This window comes from Pseudopipra pipra, chromosome Z (genome assembly GCF_036250125.1).
Source record: "Pseudopipra pipra isolate bDixPip1 chromosome Z, bDixPip1.hap1, whole genome shotgun sequence".
Classification (NCBI taxonomy): domain Eukaryota; kingdom Metazoa; phylum Chordata; class Aves; order Passeriformes; family Pipridae; genus Pseudopipra; species Pseudopipra pipra.
In genome coordinates, this window is record NC_087581.1 from 18,607,263 (window position 1) to 18,629,365 (window position 22,103).

Here is a 22,103-nt window from a genome sequence, read left to right on the forward strand (position 1 = left end):
AGGAAAAATGAGTTTGGAAAGTTAAGTTACCTGCTGGTACTGTTTAAATGCCCACAGATAACATAACTCAATCTGCCTGGTGCCCGAAAATAACTCAAGCTGCCTGGTGCCTGAGTGTTAGGGCAATCAACAGGAACAATAAAAATCTGTTCAAACAGAAAATCCACAAATCCCAAGGATTTGGAACCTCACTATGGATTTTCCACAAATTTTACTGTTTTCATCAGAATCACAGCTTTTATTTTAAAGGTGAACTGCAAAGCTGAAAAGAAAATTGAGTTAATAAAATATGTGCTAAATCCCCTGCTCTCCTTTTGCAGCCTCCTAACTGAAGCCGTCTGCCACATATGTTTTAAGTTTTTCTTTTTATTAAAAAAAAAGGCAACAACAAACTCTGTGTTTGAATATCATCTAATACTTACTTACTGATTTCAAGAATAAATTTCCATTCATCTCAGTATTGTCTACTAACTTTGAAGAATTCCTTAAATCCATTAATTTGTTCTCTTCAAGTGAAATGTCGGCCATCCCTCAACTTAGTCTTACCCACTTTCTTTTTTCTGCATTTAACTTTTTAGGATATGAACTCTTAAGAATACAGTACTTTTAGGATAAATATTTGGTACAGCAAGCTTGAACAAGGAGTGACTGTCAATTTTAGTTTACAACCATGATTTTTTTTTTAGATTTTAAATTGAAATAATCAGATGAACTCTCACAACTGTTGTGAAAATGTGATTTTTGGTAACTTAACAATTTCATACAAACATTTCAACTGACACTCCTTATTTGAGAATATTTAGTGATAATCATTAGTAGTTCAGTGAAAACAGGAATAGGAATTTACTGACTATCAATAAATGAAAACCAGATACCAAAATGCTAATAATGAAAAAGAGAAGTAACTAATACTCCAGTATAAATTTTGAAGTAAAAAATTATAAATATGTATTATTTTTTATGTTGTTAGGCATTGACTTTATGATAGAAAGGAGATTTTTTTTAATATAAGGGAAAAGCAACATTGAAGAACTGAGACACATTCTCTGTGTCCCAGTGATCTTTGTTATTTTAGCAGTGAATAACAGGAGCAATGCAAAAAATGAAACAGGAGACGCACCCTAGTAAAAAGAATATTGGTAATTTTTTTTATTTTACATTATTCTGGTAAGACTACTTCTTTCTATGATCTTTATCTTTTTCTTTATAATATTCTTTTTCTTCATTGACTGGCAATAAATGTTCTTTGCCATTAATTATAGTAAGAAAGTGAAAACTTCTAAAAGGAAAGGGTGTCCTTTGATTTCTAAGTTGCAGATATGATCATTATTTTAACCATCTTTCTGACTTTATAAGCACTGAGTTGTATTGGTTTTCTAGTAGACTTTAGTATTTTTAGCTTCTTCTAGGATTGTAAATTCAAAACAGCTTAGAGAACATATTATTTAATCCTGAGAGCCTTTGGGACAAATAGACTCCTATCAACTCTGAGACTTTTTCACAAAACAAAGTTCACCCTTAATATTTCTGTACTTAATTAAAACTGCTGTTGAAAGCATTGTTATGATGCCAAGTGACTGTTGTGTTCCACAGGTAGGGATGAACTAGACCAGTTACTAACTTTTTATTTTTCAACCCAAATGAACACTATGCAGGTCATAGAAATATTTCATTAGTGTTACAGCTGATCTGGTTTTCTTGTCTATTTAATGGAACTCCTCTCTACTAAGAATAACTTCCATTACTTTATAGAGTGTAAAACACTATACATTGATAGTATGTGAGGTATATTATATAGTATATTATTTAAGCAATAGTAAAACAGTTGCATTATTCAGAAGTATTTTTAAATCAAGTACTATATTTACACAATAAAAATATTATCTTACTTACCTAACGAAGTGTTTTTATTTTACAAATAAGTGCCCTCTATAGCCCTCTACTGATCAAATTAATGTCAGTGGTGGCATTGTTGCAAGAACTGAACTGTTCTTGGGATACTAAATGTAAAAATTCAGCTAGTAAGGACAAAAAACTTAATTGACTGAAACCTAAAAGGATGGAAATTGCAGGATACTTCTTGACTGAAGCATGAGATAAGCTGCATAGTAACTTGCACCTATCTTACAAATGCTTAAATATTACGTTAGCCTTTCTTGTATGCTTACGAATAGTTATTTGGAAGTGTTTCAGCCTCAACATTTAAGTCTATGTAATACAGTTAATAAATAGTCTTGCCAATTTATATTTTTTTTAGCATTTTGTTTTGTTTCATTTTGAGATACAGATATAATACATTAAACTGTACTTAGAATAACCGAGTAGAATTATTTACATATAAAGCAGAGTATAAAGCTGGAGGATTGGAGATTGCACTTATAACAGAAGTAATAACTTGTTTGCTTATGCCAATCTGTTATCATTGTGCTATGGCTACTAGAATAAAATACACTGTTGATCATCATTAGATAGATTTGATACAAATTATTATTATTATTAGTCAGTTAGACCTTTCCTTTTTAAAATCAGATTAAAAATTGTCAATTACACCTAGGACTGAAATGATCATCTGAAGTAGACTTTTATTATGCCATATGATTCAGGTCCAGTTTGAGATCTACTGCAAAAATGAAACATCTTTGCTATTTGATTTCATTTTTGAGATGTGCTTTAGCTCAACTTAGAAATACTCTTTATTCAGTGTAAAGAAGTATCAAAATGTTTTTTCTGACTCATGTGTAGTCCATGCTTAATTGCTATATAGATGTGGGATACTAATGTGAGAAGTACTTTGGAGATATTCTTTTTTCACGTGAGAAGGCAATGAATAATAGGAAGAGATTAGAGATGAAGCTACTTCATAAGAATATGAAATCAGTCTGGAGTATGGAGCAGATCAACTTAAATATTCTTCCGTAGAATAACCTAGAGCTGAGATGGTCCTTGTAGAACTCTAAGATAATGGACCTCACTTTTTGTTATAATAATAATAATGCTATAGAAACTATCACTTTAATTTTATTAATTCTTTTGTTGTAGTCTTAATGTGAAGCTAATTTGTTGCTGATTTTTGTAACTCATATAGTTGAAATAAAAAAATCAGATGTATAGAATATACTAAGCACTGAAATAAAAGTTTGATCACACTGTGGGAAGCTGGGGGAGTGTTTCTGCTTTTGTATACATCGATGTAATTAATTCTGTAGTCTTTAGGCATTTTCTGGATAACTACGTCAGCTATGGCATGAGTATATTAACTGTTCAGTATGAAAGAAGTTCACATGGGTCCTAAATGATGAGTCAGGCTTTAACTATATTTCAAAATCAATCTATTAATTATTAATCTCCTTCATTATTTAACCATTCATGAATTACATAAAAATTAGAATGCTTTTCCTTTTTGTTTTTTGTTTTACCATTGTATATCTCACAGTTGTTCCTTTCAAAGTTATATCAAGCTTTTACAGTTAAATAAAAAAGAGGAGGATATTTCTTGGAGCTGCAAAAAAACCCCTCCACTAAGAAACAGAAAATGACAGATCACTTTCTGTGAGGAATGTTTTTATATAGGAGATATTGAATAAAAAAATTAATTTAAAAAACAAATACATTTATGCACCCTTAGACATGGACCTCTCCAGTACTGAAAATAGCACTCCTTGCTAATGTTCTACTAAGTCAAAGTAATAAATGTCAGATTTCTAGAAGTCATAACTGATTTAAGAATAAACTATGCTGGATTAGATCAAAGATCTGTTTAGCCAAACGTCCTGTCTCTAACAGTGGCCAGAAGCAGGTCAGTTGTAATATACTACTGGGGAACTTTTCCTGTTTCCCACAATCTGAAGTTTGAGACTTATTTAGTCAGAAAGTTCATTTGGCCTGTTCTCTTTAGTACTTCTGGTGTATTTTTCTTCTGTGACTAGATCTAGCTGCTTTGAACCTGTTGGTCAGTGTGGTGTCTTGTAGCAGTACATTCCTCAATTTAATTGTAAGCAGTGTGGACAATTTCCTTTTACTTATTTTAAATCTTGCAGTTTCATTTTATACCAACAAGTCCTTGTCATAAGAAAATAGCAAATAACATCCATAGCTTACATTCTGCTGAAGATACTTCTGTTCTGTGTTTGTTTGGATATCAGGTCTCCATTTACATTCTAATTCGCCTTCCATACAAAATGTCCATATCCAGTCTCTCTAAATCACATCCTCTCTCTAATATCTGGATTCAGATTCATGAACAAACTTCAGAAGTGGTGAGACATGAGGGATCTCTTCTTTCACTGGACAGCCAGAGGGACTTGATGGCCCATTCTCTCCAAAATCCCAGTTGAAAGTGATCTGCTCCTTCTGCCAGCTTATTTAGATAGAGGGGATCATGAAATTAAGGCAAGGGTTCTTAAAAAGTCCTCTTAACCACCCTGTTCTAATACAGAAGCAGGTGTAGACTGAGCAAGCGTTGCTTGACTGGTGAGTGAGCTAGATAGTTTTTCAAGAGACAGAGAATTCCCAAAATGTTACTTGGTTTATTGTGACTGCATTCTACCAAGCATCTCTGAAGATTAGTTCTCTGAAGTGCTGTGTTTACTGTGTATGTCTGAGTTTTCTGTCTTAAACAGGAAAAGAGAAACAAGGAGCAGGGTGCTGCTACCAGAGCGTCTCATCCAGTCCTTACCTAGTACTCTCTGTCTTTAGAAGTCCCTCAGGAATATGATGTAAGCCCGAGAAATTGTTCTGAAATGGAAATCCTGGCTTTTGACTTTCCCAGAGTGTCCTACATCTCTACCCTGTCACATCATGCACATGTGGTCCCTTCATGTGACAAAAGAGGGCTTGGGAAAAGCAGTGCTCCAGCTAGTTTCTTTTCTTGCTGCCAGAAAAATTTATTCCAGTCTGCTGTCTCTTGTTGGGATCAGAGGAGCCCCTAGAAGAGGGGGCAGCCAGGAAGGATCCTCAGGCTGGATGAATCACCCTGTTGGATCCTTCGGAAAGGATACGGGTTTGTTAGTTTTGAGTGAGGCTCAGTGATTGCTTCTAGACTTGAAACATTCTGCAAAACAGTCTTTAAACTGACATTAAGTTGATGACATTTTTATGTATAAAAAAAACAGCTTTCTGTAAAGTTGAGGTTCGAGAAAAATTATTTTCTCTTCAGAGATCTGCTCATTTCAAGTCTTAGTAAAAAGAGAAAATCTATAATTGCTTGTGCAGGAACACACTAGGTAGATTCTGTAGAATATTTAGCTGATTTTTCAGACATTTTGGCATTAATCTTGCATGCACCTCAGGATATACTTCACTTCAAGCCTTATTTTATGTTATTAGAACTACTAACTACTGTGTAGTTGTAGTAACAACTGTCAGTTGTAGTTTGCAGTAGCAAATCATTTGAATATGATTTGTTTGTTTAAAATATCTATTGTATAGAGAGTGCAGAGCAGACTCACTTTGGAATAATGTTCCCATTTCATAATAGGGTAGAATGCTAAAATCTAGAAATGTCTAGGCCAACTAATTCTATGAAAGATTTTTTTTCAAGATTGTCTTTTTCTAATGTGGCTCTTCACTATAATTACAAATAAAATGAAGTTGACTGTTTTATTTAAGGTTGTTTCTATGATAGAATATACTGTTTTGCATAGACAGGTGATATGGCAGGTCAGAAAACAGTGCTGTATGTCTGTGGTGACTACATTTTCAGTGTCTGATAGGTTTTTATGGAAGCCATTTGGTGATCTCATCAACAAGTCTGTTGTTTCATTACTATCAGATTCAGTGTTTGTGATTAAATCAGCAGAATGGAGAACATGAAGGGAGTGCTGTTCACTTTGCAATCATTTCCATCTGTTATAAATTTTTGTCAGATGTTGGGAAACAGCAGGCAAAACTCAGAGCAAGTGTTTTATCCAATTTCCAAGAAATTGTGATATGTAGTTGGTGTATACTATGCTCTTAGTTTAATCTGTCCATTTAGTTGTTGAATATCTTATGGTACACCTGTGTTAACAGAGTACATAGAAAGCTATTTCTGTCATTCCTCACATTATTTTCCTTTGAACACTCTGATGCTGATATAAATATTTTGGTATTTAGTAGTTATAAGCACTGATGATACTTTTCATAAAATAGAGAGTCAGGGTGAGACTTACAGAGGAAAATCTCCATTAGGCATATGCTGTTACCTGAAGTGTGTTTGCCTCCATTGATGATGTAGGAATCTGCAATTGGAATTGGCTGGCCAATGGCCAGTACCATTTGCCTCAGAGAAGTGGGAGAGCAATCCATCAGCTGACTTATACTTCAGGGCATGAAGTATTCTATTTCTTCTGAAATTCGATTTTAATGTTAACTGTTCTACATAGATGTCCCAGGTTTTCATGTAAGCATCTGAGATACTTCTAATAATGTAAAGGTTTTTGTTCCAAAGAAATTGTCTGAAAAAAAAATTCTGTGATCTCATCTGAAAAGTGAAAAATATTTTATCTTTTTTTTTCTAAATTACTGAAGTTTTACTGAGTGTCTCCTTGACCTAGAAATTAGAAGTCTGCAGTATTTGTGGTTTTACTACCCTTTTCCATGTTTCTTCTGTCTCCTTTTCTTCTGAAATGAATATTTCCATTTTTCTCTATATTCATGTCAGGGGTGATTTTTCATGATGAGAATAATCTTTGTCATCCTTTCTGAAGTTTCCTCTATTACTTTGTTGGCCGTTTTGACGTGGAATATCCAATTTTATTTATAGTGTTCTAAAGTGAGCAATACTGGCTGTCTCTTGTAGAGCCACTATAATACTTTTTTGTGTATTCTCCTTAATAAATGTGCATTTTGTGTTATTGTTTTCCACAACTACATAATATTAGACATTTTCATTGAGTTGTCAATAGTAAAGATCAGAGGCTTTTCATGAACTCATTCTGTTACTTTATAGCTGTGTAAAGTGTACCAGGACTTCATTCTGCAGAGTCTCCTTCAATTTTCTCATATAATTTAATTAGATTTTCTGAGAACCTGACTGTGGATTTTTGTTCAATTTTCCATTCCTGAGTTAAAACCATGAGAAATCACCATGTTTTGTCTGGTTTTAGCTGAGTTCCTGATTTTGGATCTTCCGGAAATCCATCTCACTCTATTTTTTCAGATTTATTTAACCTGAAGTATTAACTTTGCTGTACTGAAAGGTAATTGCTTATTCTTGTCTTAGTTTGGCTAATTTTTTTCACTGTGTACTTTGTTTTCCTCCACTTCTCACCATTTACTCAGTCTTTTTAAAATGCTCGTCATAAAGGTTTTTTGAATATCTAAAGCTGCTCATCTTGTTGTCCTTTACTTTGTTCATCCACACCTTCACCAACACATAGGAATGAAACTTCTAGATTAGTGAGGAAACAGAGACTCGCTGTTCAAGATGATGTTTGTTTTATTTGTTACTGAAAACAGCTCACCAGAAGCTGTCATGATGTTTACTGTGCAGTCCTTAGTCATCCCTCTTGTGCTTAAGGTACCATGTTTGTTGCTACCTGTTCACCTGATACAGCATTGTTTTTAAGGTGAGTTAGTGGAACAGCCATTCCTGAGTTCCTTCCCAAGGAGGAATTCTGGAGCTTTATCATGATTTAGTTGGTTGTTATCTCCCCTTGTGACACCTCTGTCTCTTGTCTCATTTTAATGTCCAAATTGAATCAAGTCCTTAGAGAGTTGTCTCCCTAGAATCTTCTTTTGAGAAAGCTGACACAAATCAATAATTTATCTTATCAGCAGTAATTTTGTTTTACTTTATTAGTCCCTTTAATCCCATGTGACCTTTCTCCTTCTATGTTTTCTTGTTTTACTTAATCACTTTAGCATTAAACCTTCAGCTATTTCCTTTTTAAAATTCGTCATAACCCCTTTTATGCGTCCTCTAACGTATGATCTTCTACAGTCTATTCTAACAGACGTAGCTGAAGTATACAGATAGAAAATTATCTAGTTTAATAACATTTTAAAACTTGTTAGTCACACTATTTAATTCTTTGTCTTTCTGGTCTCTTTTTTTTTTGTGAGCTTTGCATTGCAGCCAATACTTTTGTTTTGTTTTCCTTTACACCCATGCTACTTCTAAAGCATTTAGTATTTTTATCTAAGATGTTAGAACTTGTTTGACTTTTCAGGTGAAACTACACTTCATGAAGTTATGGATTTGATTTGCTTCCCCTAAGATGGTAGACCAATGTAAAACAGTGATGTAGATAAGAATTTGTGAATAATAAAGACAATTAGTAGTGGCTAATAGAAAAATATGTTGAATTGTTTTACTAAGAGATTCTGATAAAGTAACCTGTCTTTAGGTATTTCCTTTTTTCTAGGCTAAATGTTCATGATAAAATTTATTCTGGATTAATCTGAAGGAAATGGTTAAAACTAAGGAGAGGAAAATATAGAACAATAACTGTAAAATAGATAAGAAGTTGATTAAAAGAGAACATATGCTTATTTTCGAAAGCTATTGTTTTGGGTCAAATTGATAGGATAGTTCTAATTTCAGGTTTTCAGTAATACTTTAAATATTAAAAAAAAAAAGCCCACCACAGTTTGTTAAAAGAAGCTTGTAAATAGTACGAAGTTGGAAAGTAATGTTAACGCAATGGGACCATCCTCGTAAAAAATTGGATAATCTCAAAAGCTCTAATGATAGAAATAGGGTTAAAGAGTCGTAGGATCATGCAGTAAGGAACAAAACCAAGAATTCATCCCTCAGGCTGTCACTCAGAAGTGACAGAGGAGGAGGAAAACCTCTTAATTACAACAGCTGTGAGTGACCAACGTGGTGTGTTATTACAAAAACCAAAAAAAGAAAACATGTTTTTATCAGTCATTGAGCTAGGCATTTCCAATCCAGGTAGATACAGCATGGATCTGGATGAGAGATGCTGTCAGTCTCCTCCAGTCTTTCTGTTTGTTTTTGTTTAACAGTTGTTGACTATCTTCCATTAAGCAAAGTTAGGTTTTTCTCTTAAACTGGAAAAATTTAGGGTCTCCTGTCTGTTCCAGAATCTGCTGTGAACATAGAAGGTTCAGATAGTGCATAAAATCAGCCTTAATATATGATATGTGATATATGATACATGTCTTTATATATCCCTAGTGCATACATCTGCATTTTCTGGCAGTGTAGATGGTGGCTGAACAATGTAAGCAAAGAAAGTTTGTAGCGAAAGCTAATACTTTTATTAAGCAAACTATGAAAGAAAAATAAACTAGCTGAAGAAGAGCACGTGTCCTGAAACCTGTGGGGGTTTTTCCCCCCCTACATCTGTCTTAGATACCGTAATAAGATGTATTGCTTCTCCTTTAATATCATCTTGTACAAGTTTATACTTCATGCTTAGCCTATGGGCCCTGCTGTTTTACTGAGCTTCTCCCAGTAAAATGGCAATATTCTTCAGTCTCAGCCTGAGAATTTGTTGCACAGTACTGAGACTGTTGACACACCATGTAGCTTATAGTCCAGTATGCATAATTACATTAAAATATAGTGCCAGTTCTCTGAAGCTTTTATAATGTGATGCACCTATTCACACTCAGGTTTATGGAAATTAAAAGACAGTAGTGATTGCCCATATAGTCTTTATTAAATATGCCAGTCCTATTAGATTTCATCGTTGAAATCTTTCCATAATCCTAAGAAAAGGAGCAGTTTTGAGCTTTTGCATAGCGAAGCGAGTATGATCATATGGTGACTTACCTCAAAGTCAAGAGTTTATTTCTGTAATCAATTCTCTTTTCTTTTGCCAAAGTGAAGTGAATAGAATATAAAACATCTCCTTTTTGAATTAAATTACTTTGTCAGTTTAGAAGACTCTTAGTTGCTTTCAGAAAGACACCTTTAGTACATGGCACTTAGAAACAATTGCATTCATTTAACTTAAAGTATTTGACTAAATTTCCAACTGATTTTAATCTTTATTAATTAAGTATTAGTTCCTGATCAAAAATACAAAGTAAAAAATATTAGAAAGCTGAAGCATGGAATATATGTCATTAAGAAAAGAACTGCAGAAGACCCCAATATTAAGATAAAAGTATATTGAAATATAAAGCTTTATTTCTGGTACAAATAAAACCTGACAGATGGAAGAGCTCCTTTAGTAAACAAGCACTACTAAGTGCGTTTTGCCAGCACTTTATTCAAGTCAAAAATCAACTGAGCTTGAATCAGTAAAATGGCTAAGGTACCAAAACTGTAACAACACTGTAACAAGTTTTTGGATCTACACTTGCTCACAGCTCATCAGCTGAGGGCACAGTGTAGCAATTGTGTGTGTGCTCACTTATGAGTTAGACCCTTAGTGACAAATGAAGACAAGAGTTTTGTTATTAACCTTTAGTCTTGTGTGCAAACCACTTCTTCCTATTGCATTTCATAGGGATGGAATCTTGATCTGCCAAAGTCTGCTTTCAGTAGGAAGATTAAGGTCAAGCAGTCTTCATCAGATTGTGTGTGGAGTTTGTCTAGCCATATGCATATGTCTAGGTTCTTAGGGTATTCGAGCTTTGTATGACTTGTGACATTAATCTCTGAAACAGTCATAGGCTTGGAGTTAAGAAACTTTTGCAGTTTATGTATTGAAATAATTAATTAAAATAATCTTTTAACCTTGAGATCATAGAAAATGGAGGAAGGTTTTTCAGACCAATACTTCTGTGTTGTCTGAGGCCTGCTTCACCATGAAGTACATAAAACTGCAAATAAGTCATGAAGATACTTTTGCTGTGTTGGAGTTAAGAAAAGGTACTGCTCAGCCATTAGGTGCAAGCAAAATTGTTTTTTTATTCACTTTATTACTGACTTAGAGATTACTAGTAAAATAGTTCCTGTCAGCGCTATCAAACTAAGCCACTACTGAAACAGAAATTCAAATGAAATCCTAGATTTGATTTCACTGTAAATTTTCTACATAAAATCATTTTATTCTTCTGAGTAGAATCTGAAAATTCTGGACTTATGAACCATTTAGCTAAATCTTTTTCAGTCTTCTGCAGAGGAAGGTTACACCTGCTCTGGAAGTACCTCTCTGTGTGAAGGGAGGGAGAGCAGCTCCCAGGTGGCAAGAAGTGTCAAGAGGAGGAAGAAGCAGGAAGCAAGAGGAAGATGAGAGCCTTCAGTGTAGCAGTGGAACCTAGGAATCAGTGGGACAAGGATGGAGCAGAGAGAGCTAAGCCTTTGTAGCAACAGAAACTTTCCAAGGACAGCAGGCAACTACCTAATTGATTACAAACCAACAGCTATATTATATGAAACCTGAATGCAAATTTACAGCATGCAAAAGCCTATGCCTCAAAGATGAAAGGGGCAAGTACAGACTTGGTACTTGGTACAGACCCTTACTTGGACTCTGCTCTGCCTTATCAGTTTGACATTTTCCTGTTTACCAAATCAGGAGCCATTTCTACTTCTGTTCCAGTAAATGACTGTAGTATGGCTTTCCTATCAGCCAGTTCTTGTGGCTTCCTCTTAAGCATGAAGCGTTTTTTGATTGCCTTTCTTATCAACCTAAATTGGCAAAATGTGCCTAGGAATAAAAAGTTTCAGAAGTGTAGAGCCTATATGAAGAACCAAGTCCTTTATTTGCCTAGTACTGATCATAGAGGGGCTTGAAAAAACCATTTTGGAATTAGTCTTTCTAGGAATTAAGACCTTCTGTGTTCTGTACAAAAACCTGTTTCCATTGGGAAAAACAAGGAGGTGGGGAGCTGAATAGTTGTCATTAGCTAGTTCATTGTTAATGCTGCAGTAGTGTTCGGATAACTAAGCATAAGAGTAAATGGGTCCCTGTTACAGGAAAACTGGTATGCTAGGCTCTGTTACTAAGTATCATTTGTAACTCCCTCTCACTGTGTTGCTATCACTGTCTGGCACTCTAAATATTTTAACATACCACTTTTATTGGCATGTGTTGTTCCTACCATGCAACTTCCGTAAGAAAATGTTGCAGTATACTAGATTTGTATTGTAATACAGCTTGCTTACCATACTATTCCCAATTTCTAGAAAAGCAGTCAAGTTACCTTGATTAAAAATGTCTCTTTATCTTCCCCTATGATTTTCTTCTTGAGATAGAAAAGTAGAACTGTAGTCTTACGAAAAAGCTGTTAATGTAGCTTAGTGTAGCTTCCACCATTCTGTTAAAAATGAAGACCTACTGCCGTGGTTGACTGTTTGAATAAATTTACAGTGACAGTCTTCTTTTGCTAGTGCTTTTCACAGACTCTGTATTTGTGCGTACATACAAATGAAAATGAAATGAAAGAGGGGTCATCACCCCCCAGTTCCAAGTCTTTCCTTAAAAAAGGCTGTTATGTTGTAAATATTACAGATGAGAATTGAGGTACATAAAACAACTGCAGGGACATGTTTGCATCTCATGTTCCTGCATTGTAATAATTTCTGCTGTTCAGTGACTGTGGTGAATACTAAATCAACTAGACCTTAATTGAAAATAAATTTTTTTTAAAAAGTGCAAAATATATATTCTAACACCAGAAAATTTGAAGCAGTTATCAATTCTTTTACATAGGATAACCATTAGATGGGCACAAATAGGTATGAGCTGAAATTCAGTTTAAATTGAATTTACAGAAGAGCTTTTTTTGCATTGAGTAAGGACAAGAAGTAGTTGCCTGGAGACATGGAGTCTCCATTTCTGGATATTCAAAACCTTAACAACCAGTGCTCTCAGCAATCTACTCTGTTTGGCCATGCTTTGAACAAGGAAGCTGGACTGGCTTATCTTGCAGAGATCCCTTACGATTCTGTGAAGACAAATATTTCATTTGATATTAGCACAGTGACTTGCAAATTTTATTTTCTTCTTTCTGGTGTTATCACTTGAGATTTTTGTAAAATTTGTAACATGAAATTAATTTTCATTTCTAGTAATATATGATTACATACATTTCATGTCTTTGTCACTTAACACTACATTGCTTCTCCAATCCAGGTTGCTAAGATTTGTTACTTCAGTAAACAGAGTTTTATAACATATGTAATATTTATTTGGCAATGCCTCTGTTTCAAATTCTCCTTGTGTGGTTCTCATGGTTAAATATTAAAATGTTTAAAGCAAATTTCAGATAGGGATTCCTCATTTTATTATTCATTTCTTTGACATATTTCTTAATTTCTTGTGGGGTCTTAAAATAAGACATCTGTTAATGTTCTGTTGTCTCTTCTAATGAAAATATGAACTTTCTTAGCTCCTAATTGATTTTTAAGCTATGTTCTTAGCATTAGTGAGTCAATACCTTCCATTTGTTTATATAAAAAAATCTAATGCCCATTTACTTTGATTCCATTTCTTCTGAGTTGCTGTACATTCTCAGAAGATTATATTCATATAAATATTTCTCTTTGCAGTGAGGAGCTACGGAAAGAAGTGCGACAGCTGAAACGTGAACTGCTGGAAGCAAAGCAGAAAAAAGAAGAAAGAGCTTTAAAACCCAAAGAGAAAGAAGGTAAGGGTTTCGTGTAGATCTCCAGTTAACATTGCAGTCTTAGAAGTTTTTTTAGTTTTGTGTTTTATGTGGATAAATGTGGGCATTCTGTTCTTGAAATGTAGATTCTTTTCTTTCCTTAAGAATAGTAGTAATGTAATGATGTCAGTATATAAGAACAATGTACAGGTAGCATTCATTCTTTCAAATGAGGTAGTATTTCTCCTTCTGAATGTCCTTTATTACATCTGTGCTGTGACTTCTGACTTGGAAAGTATTCTTGACATTCTGACTTGGAAGGGTACTTAAATGCAGATGATTAACTTTGAACTCAAAGTTGCTGACTTCAAACTTTTATGTATTTTGGGACAGCAGTGGAACTCAAATTTAGAAAATCATTACCATATATTACCTAAACCTTGGCAAAATGGGATCTTCAGCTGCCCACTTCATTGTCAGGAAGATTTTATACTCTTTTTCTTTCTAAATGTGCATAAATCTTACATTTATGATAGTATGTAAGGTGCACATTTTAGTCCACGTGGATGTAACACCCTTTATTAGCTGAACTGAAGAAACAGAAGAGAGCATTTTTTAAACACTCAAGTTGCGAGCTGTACATGAAATCTGGCACCAAATGTTACAAATTGGTGACTCTGAAAAAATTCTAGGAATCCTGCACAATCACTGGCAAGATAATGATTGGTGTCACTGGCCATATAAAAAAAGAACTGCGAATAGAAGTATAGAGGAGGTAAAGAGTAGTCCTTATGTACATATATAATAAATTATCTTGAATAGTACCATATATACCAGTTCTTACACTATTGCTTAAACCTTATCTCCATTCCAGGTGGGTTAAGTTAGAGGACTTCGTAATTTAAAGAAAACCACCTTTACAGTGACACACTAAAGTAATACTTGGGCAATACTCATAGTTAGTACTATGGTCCAGTTTGCAAGGCTACCTCTTATTCAAGCAAAGCCCTTATATACTCGGGTAGCCGGGGGGGTTATACTTTCTTTGAAATAAATAGCAAGTAGGAGATAAGCCTGTTGAAAATCTGTGGGTAATGGCTAATGCTGAAAATAATCTTGAATTATCTTGGTTTTCCTTTTCATTATAGGAAGGAGTCTGTTCCAGTACCTGTTGAGAAAGATAGATGGCAGGAAAGAACCTATTCAACTAGTTATCAGAGAACCTAACTAAAAATTCTAAAAATAAACATGTTCTGAAATTTAAGGCAAAATTAAAAAGACATTAAATGAGATGCAAGTGGTGAAGGATAAAATGATCAATAAAAATATAGTGAAAGCTGTTTCAGGTTTGTACTAGAAAACAAACTGAACATGAATTTTCTTCATGTTATGGCTGTCACTTGTTACGAATTCTTGCTGCAAGATTCTTGCTACAAATGCCTTAACTGTAAAAGTGCAGTTGTATTATTGCACTCAGTTCTAAGTATTGTACCACCAAAAAAGATAATGAACTCATGAAATGGATGAATTGGATAAAAATTAACAAAGCCACCCAAAACTAGCAGAAGACTATGCAAACTAATTTATTAGGAGATACTTGAAGATATGTGTAATTTATGTAGGGAGTGGGATGGGAGGGTGGAATCTTAGCTATTTAAAGAGGTTAAGTGAAAGGAATGAAGCATGCCTTTACTATGAAACAGAATTTACAACTGAAGAAGAATAGAATAGACTTTAGAAACAATTTATCTTGAATACAATGAACTCTAACAACGGTAGAAGTTTTGTACCAAGTAATTAATTTTGCCCCTAAGTTAAAAGCATTTAGTATATCTCACTTAATCGTTTTGTATTTATTGGCCTGAATATTCTTCAATGCCATAAAACTATCGACATGGAGGAAGTCTGCTAAAAGTATAATAGTTTACCTATTCCACATTAGTTTACATATAAGAAATTGCATATATTTAAAACATACTGCTATCAGGAAATTAATGTGTATGTAGCAGGAGGTCTTTCCATTGTTCTCCGCCTGTACTCTTGGGCAATGTGGAATGGAGAGTGAGTTGTGTCATGCTGTATCAGGTGAGTCTGTGCAGATGGTGCAGACACTTGCAGTATGTCTGCCTATGCTTTTAGCTGGCTGCATTAGGAAAAAATGCTAGTTCAGAGGCTATGTAACCACATTATTATGATTCTGTGCTTGATTAAAAAACATTGCGTCTAAGCCAAGACTTGCAACCATAGTGGGAGAAATTCACTGAAGACTACAGAACTGTGAGAATAAGGCTTAGGTCATACTGGACTTGATGCAGGATTGAGTTTAATTCTGGAGGATTCTGATGAACTGGTGGCAGCGTGACACATCTATTTTAAGTTCACTGTCAGATCTATATTAGTATTGGCATCACATTTGGTATCACTTCTTCAAATTGTTCATGTGACATAGTATGCCTACCTAATATTTTTCTGTATTCAGAGATTAGAGTAATTAAGAAAGACTAAGGAGTGAAAATTTAAGTGTTTACATTGTTTCAAGAGGTCATAGAAAAAAAATAAATCCCTCCATGTATGTTAGATTATAACCAGCCTTCCAATTTGTGAATAGTTATTATTGACTATGCCAGACTGCTGTCAACTTTAAATAAGATGTTTTTCTTTTATATGACATTTGTTGTAGTGATGCCAGAAATTACATCAAACACTACAATTTGAGTGCTGAATTACTTCAGCATTTTGAAGTACTTGGTCAAATATTTGAAAAAGATACACTTTTCAAAGTTCTGTAGTGTAAACCTGTGAATATACTTCAGTGAAATCTGCTTTAGACGAATAACATCTGCCCAGTTGTTTTAACTATATGTTGGTTTAAAGTAGTAGGAGTATTTATGAAGTAATACTTTAGTTTTTCATGTTAGAATATTTTTGTAAATGGTCTGATATTCTGTGGATTATGAAATTGTCACACATGGAAAAACAGAAAAGATACAAAATAGTCTGAGCAGAGAAACCTAACAACCAATGTAAAAACCAACATTCAAGTGTAAAAGTTCTACTGAGGCATGCAGTATTTTCTGTTTTGTGTTTAATTGTGATATGGTAAGCAAATGATTTAAGTGTTAAGAAAATTCTCAAAATCAAGTGAGGATGCCAATGTAAGATTATGTTTTATTTCTGTTTTATTATTACATTTGGGTACTGTCAGGAGCACTCAAAGATTTAAGCTCTGTCTTACACAGAAAAATGCCTTCTTGAAGTCTGAAACTTTTAACAAAATTTTGCACCCTTGAGAACATTGTGAACACAACAACTTTCAAATTTAGGTGATTTGGGAACTTCACAGCATAAATGCATTAAGTATGAAGATTTTTTTTAGTCGATCCGGTATAGCTGCATTGTATCAAAGTATCCATCTTGGACGTGTCACTTTTGCAAAACTTTGTTTTCTTCCACTATTTACAATTTTTTTTCTTTCAATTTCATTAAATAATACTGAGCATTCCCTATTCAGTTTCTTCCTTGCTAAAGTGAATGCTTTTTTCCTCATGTCTTTCTGTCTGCAGAAGAGGACAAAATCTCACTGTAAGCCTGCTTTGATTTTAGTAGTAATCTTAAGCATGTACTCAAAATCTGCTGACATTCAAAAATTACCTGCATTTTAGACTAGGACTGTGTACATAAAAGCTACCAAAGTTCAGAAAATATTTTCTAGAAACTTGCAGTTCATACTATTTTACAGATCTGCTCTGCTCTTTCCAATAAGTGTTTTGAAGCTCTAGGAATTACTTCTAAGGTTTTATTATTTATGTTGGCTAAATGAACTAGTAAGTTTGTTCTAGAACTGTTACTTTTTCACTGTAGAAAACTGAAAACTCAGTAATCAGTCCAACCCTGGAAGCTCATTCTGTAAGCCAATCTATTCAGTTGTTCACAGTTGCTAAATATTTCCTGACTCTTACCTTACTTCTTGGCAAACTGTGTCTCTTCAGGATCAGCCAGAGCTGTAGCAACAGTAACTGAACATTTCTTGAAGGTGCAAAGAAAACCACAAGTAGAACTAGTTCTGAACAAAAATATATGGGAGAGTATGTTATAAATTCTTTCAAGCATAAAATTATATTGTATAGTCATATACATAGTATATAAAGCTGTAAGAAAATTTTTTCCTGAATTCTAGAAGAAGTGTGTTATTGTCTTGACTATTAATTATAGAAAGTGGCTTTAAGTTCTCCATTTGTCACTTCTGATAGGAATTCCATTTTAATTCCTGAAATATTAAAGTATATCAGAATTTCTTGTGTAATTCAGAAGAGATTTGTTTGGTTTGGAACAAACACAGCTTCTGTTTTCAAGATTTCAGTCTCATGAAGATTTTTTATGTCAGTACTACGTACCTCCATAATTCCAGAAGAATGCAATATAAACTGAATATTGATGAGCTGAAAGTGGAATATAATGCACAAATACAGGAATCTGGTTTAGGCCTCTTATTTTAATTCACTGAAACCTTCATCATAACTTCTGCCACTCCAAACAAGGAGTTTTTAAGGTTTTTACAGGTTTTTGTTTTTTCCCTTTGGTATTTAATCTAGCTATGCCATACATATCTTGAAATTTCTGTCCAGTAGGTCTTTTATCATATGAAATGTGTCATCAAAGTTACTAAAGAATGCATTTGAGATACTGAAGAAAATTTATGGGTCCATCACACTTAAAACATACACAAACCTTGCTAAATAAACTGGGATGCCTTTCATTATAGATATCTTTGTACACTCTCATTATCTTACCTTGGTTCTGCATGAACTCATGATTACATATGCAAAGTGCATTACAAGAGTTAATGGGATTATTTTTGTGCAGTCCAGCATATAAGGAATGTTTTGTAATGTAAGGTCTGTGTAAAAATCTTCATGCTTTCTTTTCATCAAGAAAAAACATAAACGAAAATTCTTTCACTGGTCATTGTCAGCACTATAGGCTCTTACTCTTCTCCTAGTGACATTAAACCTTCAAAATCAGCATGTATTTTCTCTGTGACAGTATGTATTGTTTTTACCCTTCAGAAGATTAGTCTGTTTCTGATAATACTTTCAGCAAACCAAACTCCTTCTTTTTCCAACAAATGTTTTATAAGCAGCTTCATTATCTCTTTCTTAAAAAGGAAAAAAAATGTAGATTTTATAACAGATTCTAATCACAAGTAATTTTGGTTTGTCAAAAAAAGGTTCGTGCTGTGGAAAATTTTATGCACACTGTCATACATTTGTGTCAAATTGTACCTTATCTGTGACACAGTTGGTGGACTTGCTAAGGCAAAGTCACCCCACCTGCAATGATAGAAATGGATCTCAGTCATTGAGGGCAATATGTGTATGAGCATAAGCAGTGATTATGCTTTTCAGGCAACTGAACTAGAATTCATATTTCTTGGTTTCTATAAGGTGGAAGATAAAATTGCAGTTTCCGAAATAGAGCCTATCTGATACAACTTCCATTGAGTGTTTGTTATGCTGTTAAATTTAGCAGGTGCTTTAGGAATTAGGTTAAAACTATCAAGCTTTCTTTTCTGCTTCACTTCATATTAGGGATTGATCCATCCCTAAGCCATCCCTAAACATCATTTCAGTTCAATGCCTTTGGATCAAGTTCTGCCTTTGTTATATTTCTGCAGTGTTGTAGTTATAGACTGACATAATTTGAACTGTTCCTAATTTAGGTGAGGGCAAAATAAGCTCTTCTGTATTTTTTTTAAAAATCAATCTCTTCCTTTCTGGTTTAAAGACCTCAGAATCTCCTCCTTAGTTTCAGGCTATCATTGTAAACCATGTCCTAAAACCAAAGTCTTATGTTAGATTACACCACTGGGTTTGCATGTGTTCCTCCCTAAAGGAATAATTTCAGGATAGAAGAATCTATCTGAAAGAAAATAAATTACTTAAATAATAAAGTCTTTGTCACAGTAAGATGAGGAGTCTCTTGATAGTAACTCAAGCTAGCTGAGATAAATAGTAATAGACTTACAAATTCTGTTGAAAGTAGGATGAAACGTATTTTTGATAAGAAAGGTTATCTTTTTCTTTTTTTTCTTTTTCCTCACCTTCCTTACTGATAGAATGTACACAGCAACTTGTTCAAACTAAAGGAGAGATTACACTGTGATGAAATCCTTCAGGGCACAAGTGTGCAAAATCCCTGTAGCTTAAACTGTCATCTTCTGCATCTTGCAATGCCTAAATTTAATTTGTTATTTCGCTTCTGTGTATCCATGTCATGTTTTGTTAATTTTTGTCCAAAAAATCCTTTTTGGTTAAGGAGATTATTACCAAAGTCATGATCCTTATACTTTTGCTGAATCAGCTAACTGGACCTAAATTTGTCAAGCTTCATATGACTGTCAAGTCCATCATACATTGGTGTAGTTTCTCTTTTTTTAACTCTACTGCAAAAGATTTGGAGGGGACCTGGGAAGCCGACTGGGAGATATGAAGTAGTAGGCAACAATCTGTTTTTACATTATAAAGGGTTCTTCCCATTAACAAGAGTCTCCTCTGGACATTTTCTTTTGCTTGCTAATTACCACAGTTCATTCAGACACAAAATAATTTTTTTTCAACACGAACTTTTTATGCCTGTCAAAAATTGAATATATAATTTATATTAAAAAGTACATTGTGGTTTTGAAATAATTGGAGTTTTCAAGTTTTAAAATGTGTAAGAAACCCATTGACTTAGGGGCTTTTGAAAATCCTTCCTGTATAATTGCTTGCTTTTGATATGGAGTAATAGGTTGTAAGACCTCATGGAGAAATACAATGTCTTTAAGCCATTTTAATGAAAGATGCATAAATATGATGCATACAAGTGCATGGCTCTTTTGATTGACTCATGCTGAAGTTAGTTCAAGTGGATCTGATTATCTTTTGTCTGTCTTATGAAAAGGCTTTCCTAGGAGACAGAGAGAATGAAGTTGAGGATTAGAAAAACTCTTGACAAGCAAAGACCAAAGAAACAATAATCTCAAGGGAAGGCTCTAACTGAAATTTTAATTATTTGCATTAACACACATATGAGTGGGATAAAAATACACAAACACACAACTGCAGAGGAATTTCACCCTTTTTGTATGAGAATTGTATTTGAGCTGCACTAGAGTAAATCTTAGTCAAAAGACCTGTATGACTAGGGATCCCATTTTCTTAAATTCAGCATATGTATATCAAAGTGTGGATTGCAGGTTTAAATGTTTGTAGCCATTTTCATGCATATTCAAGAACACTCTTCTCAGTTCTTTTGATTGTCATAAGTGGGCAATTCTATTAATCGTAGGGTACTGTTATTCCCTTCAAAGCACCCCTTTTTGTAAATGTCACCTGAAAGGTTGTTTTCTATAAAGAAGCAGATGGTTTTGTAGTTCAAATTAATTATCTAGAGGCTAAATGTTAGTAAAACAAGACAGTATGTTGTTTCCACACAGTCAACAAGTATGGATACATGCATTTATGCAAAAAAAGTGTATTGTCTTCACAAGGGGTTGGTCTTGAATTAAGAATGGGATTTTTTATTAGTAGAAGAGGTTGACTAATAGGGGAAAAGATGGAGCTGAACCACTATGATTGATAGTTTTACGCTGTACTTCTGTTCTTCTCAGTTCATCTGATATAATGCTGCATGAAATTTTATGGCAGATTTGATTTCATTCATCCAGCTGTTTAATCATCCCTAAATGTGTGTTTGTATGCATTTATCTATTTTGGTCATTCTAGAAGATGGCTTTTTCTTTCTTGCTGGTACCTGTAATCCACTGTTCTTCATTATACGCAAAGTATCAACTGGAAAACAGCAAATAAACCAGCTGTGAATTGTATTCTGTATGTTTCATTTTTTTTCTGACACCTTTTAAATATGATGTAGCAAGGTTTAAATGCTGTTTAAATGCAACATAGAAATTAGGATAAAAAGGAAATAATATATTTGCAGAAATATAAAAATATTTTAAATGTAGATACATCATTACAAATTTATTTCCTTTTATTATGAAGAGCCATGTTCTTAAACTTCATAGAATACCTCAGTCAAGAGAGAAAATTAGTTTGGGATCAGGAGCTTTTTCTTATAGCAGTAAGCAATCATCTAAAAAAAACCTGATACGAAGTTTGATTTAGATTTGCAGTGCATCAGGCTGCATATCCTGAAATTTGTTGAAACAATTTCTCTAAAAATATTTTCTATTCATCACTTGTAGTGGACATCTGGAGGCTTTATTCTTCTGCTTATTGTCAGGAATAACACTTCTGTAAATACATGTACATAATGTTCAAGAATACTAAATCAATATGTGAAATGTCCTGATGCTATTCAAGAGGAAGAAAATGTGAAAGGATGGTGTTGTTCATTTTCCCAATTCAGTTTTTGTCCCGTTAAATTATTAATTTGTCATGGCAGTGAATATTCTGCAAGAGAAGACAGTGTTAAAAAAAAAACAAAAGAGAGTAGCTGTTGACTAGTCTAGATATTAATTTGTTACTAATGGGGTTTTTTTTCTGACTGACAAAATGGACTCTGTTTGAAGTTTAAATGTTACTGGGGTTTTTTCCCTTTTGCAAGATCAAGGTTTTGGTTTGTGACTACTTCAGCCTACAAAACAGGAA

At 33.9% G+C, this 22,103-nt stretch overlaps 1 protein-coding gene across 2 annotated transcripts in view; it reads left to right on the forward strand.

Moving 5' to 3' along the window:
• The window catches only part of CWC27 (CWC27 spliceosome associated cyclophilin), a 102,571-nt gene that overhangs the window by 61,963 nt on the left and 18,505 nt on the right, over positions 1–22,103 (forward strand). The window contains exons 11-12 of one of the 2 annotated variants that reach the window (XM_064641224.1): positions 13,397–13,494; positions 14,601–21,319. In XM_064641224.1, the coding sequence (XP_064497294.1) occupies positions 13,397–13,494; positions 14,601–14,683 (181 nt within the window). In that variant the 3' untranslated portion in view covers positions 14,684–21,319. Of the gene's footprint in view, positions 1–13,396; positions 13,495–14,600; positions 21,320–22,103 lie in introns of those variants that run through there. The other variant, XM_064641223.1, reaches the window with a different exon arrangement.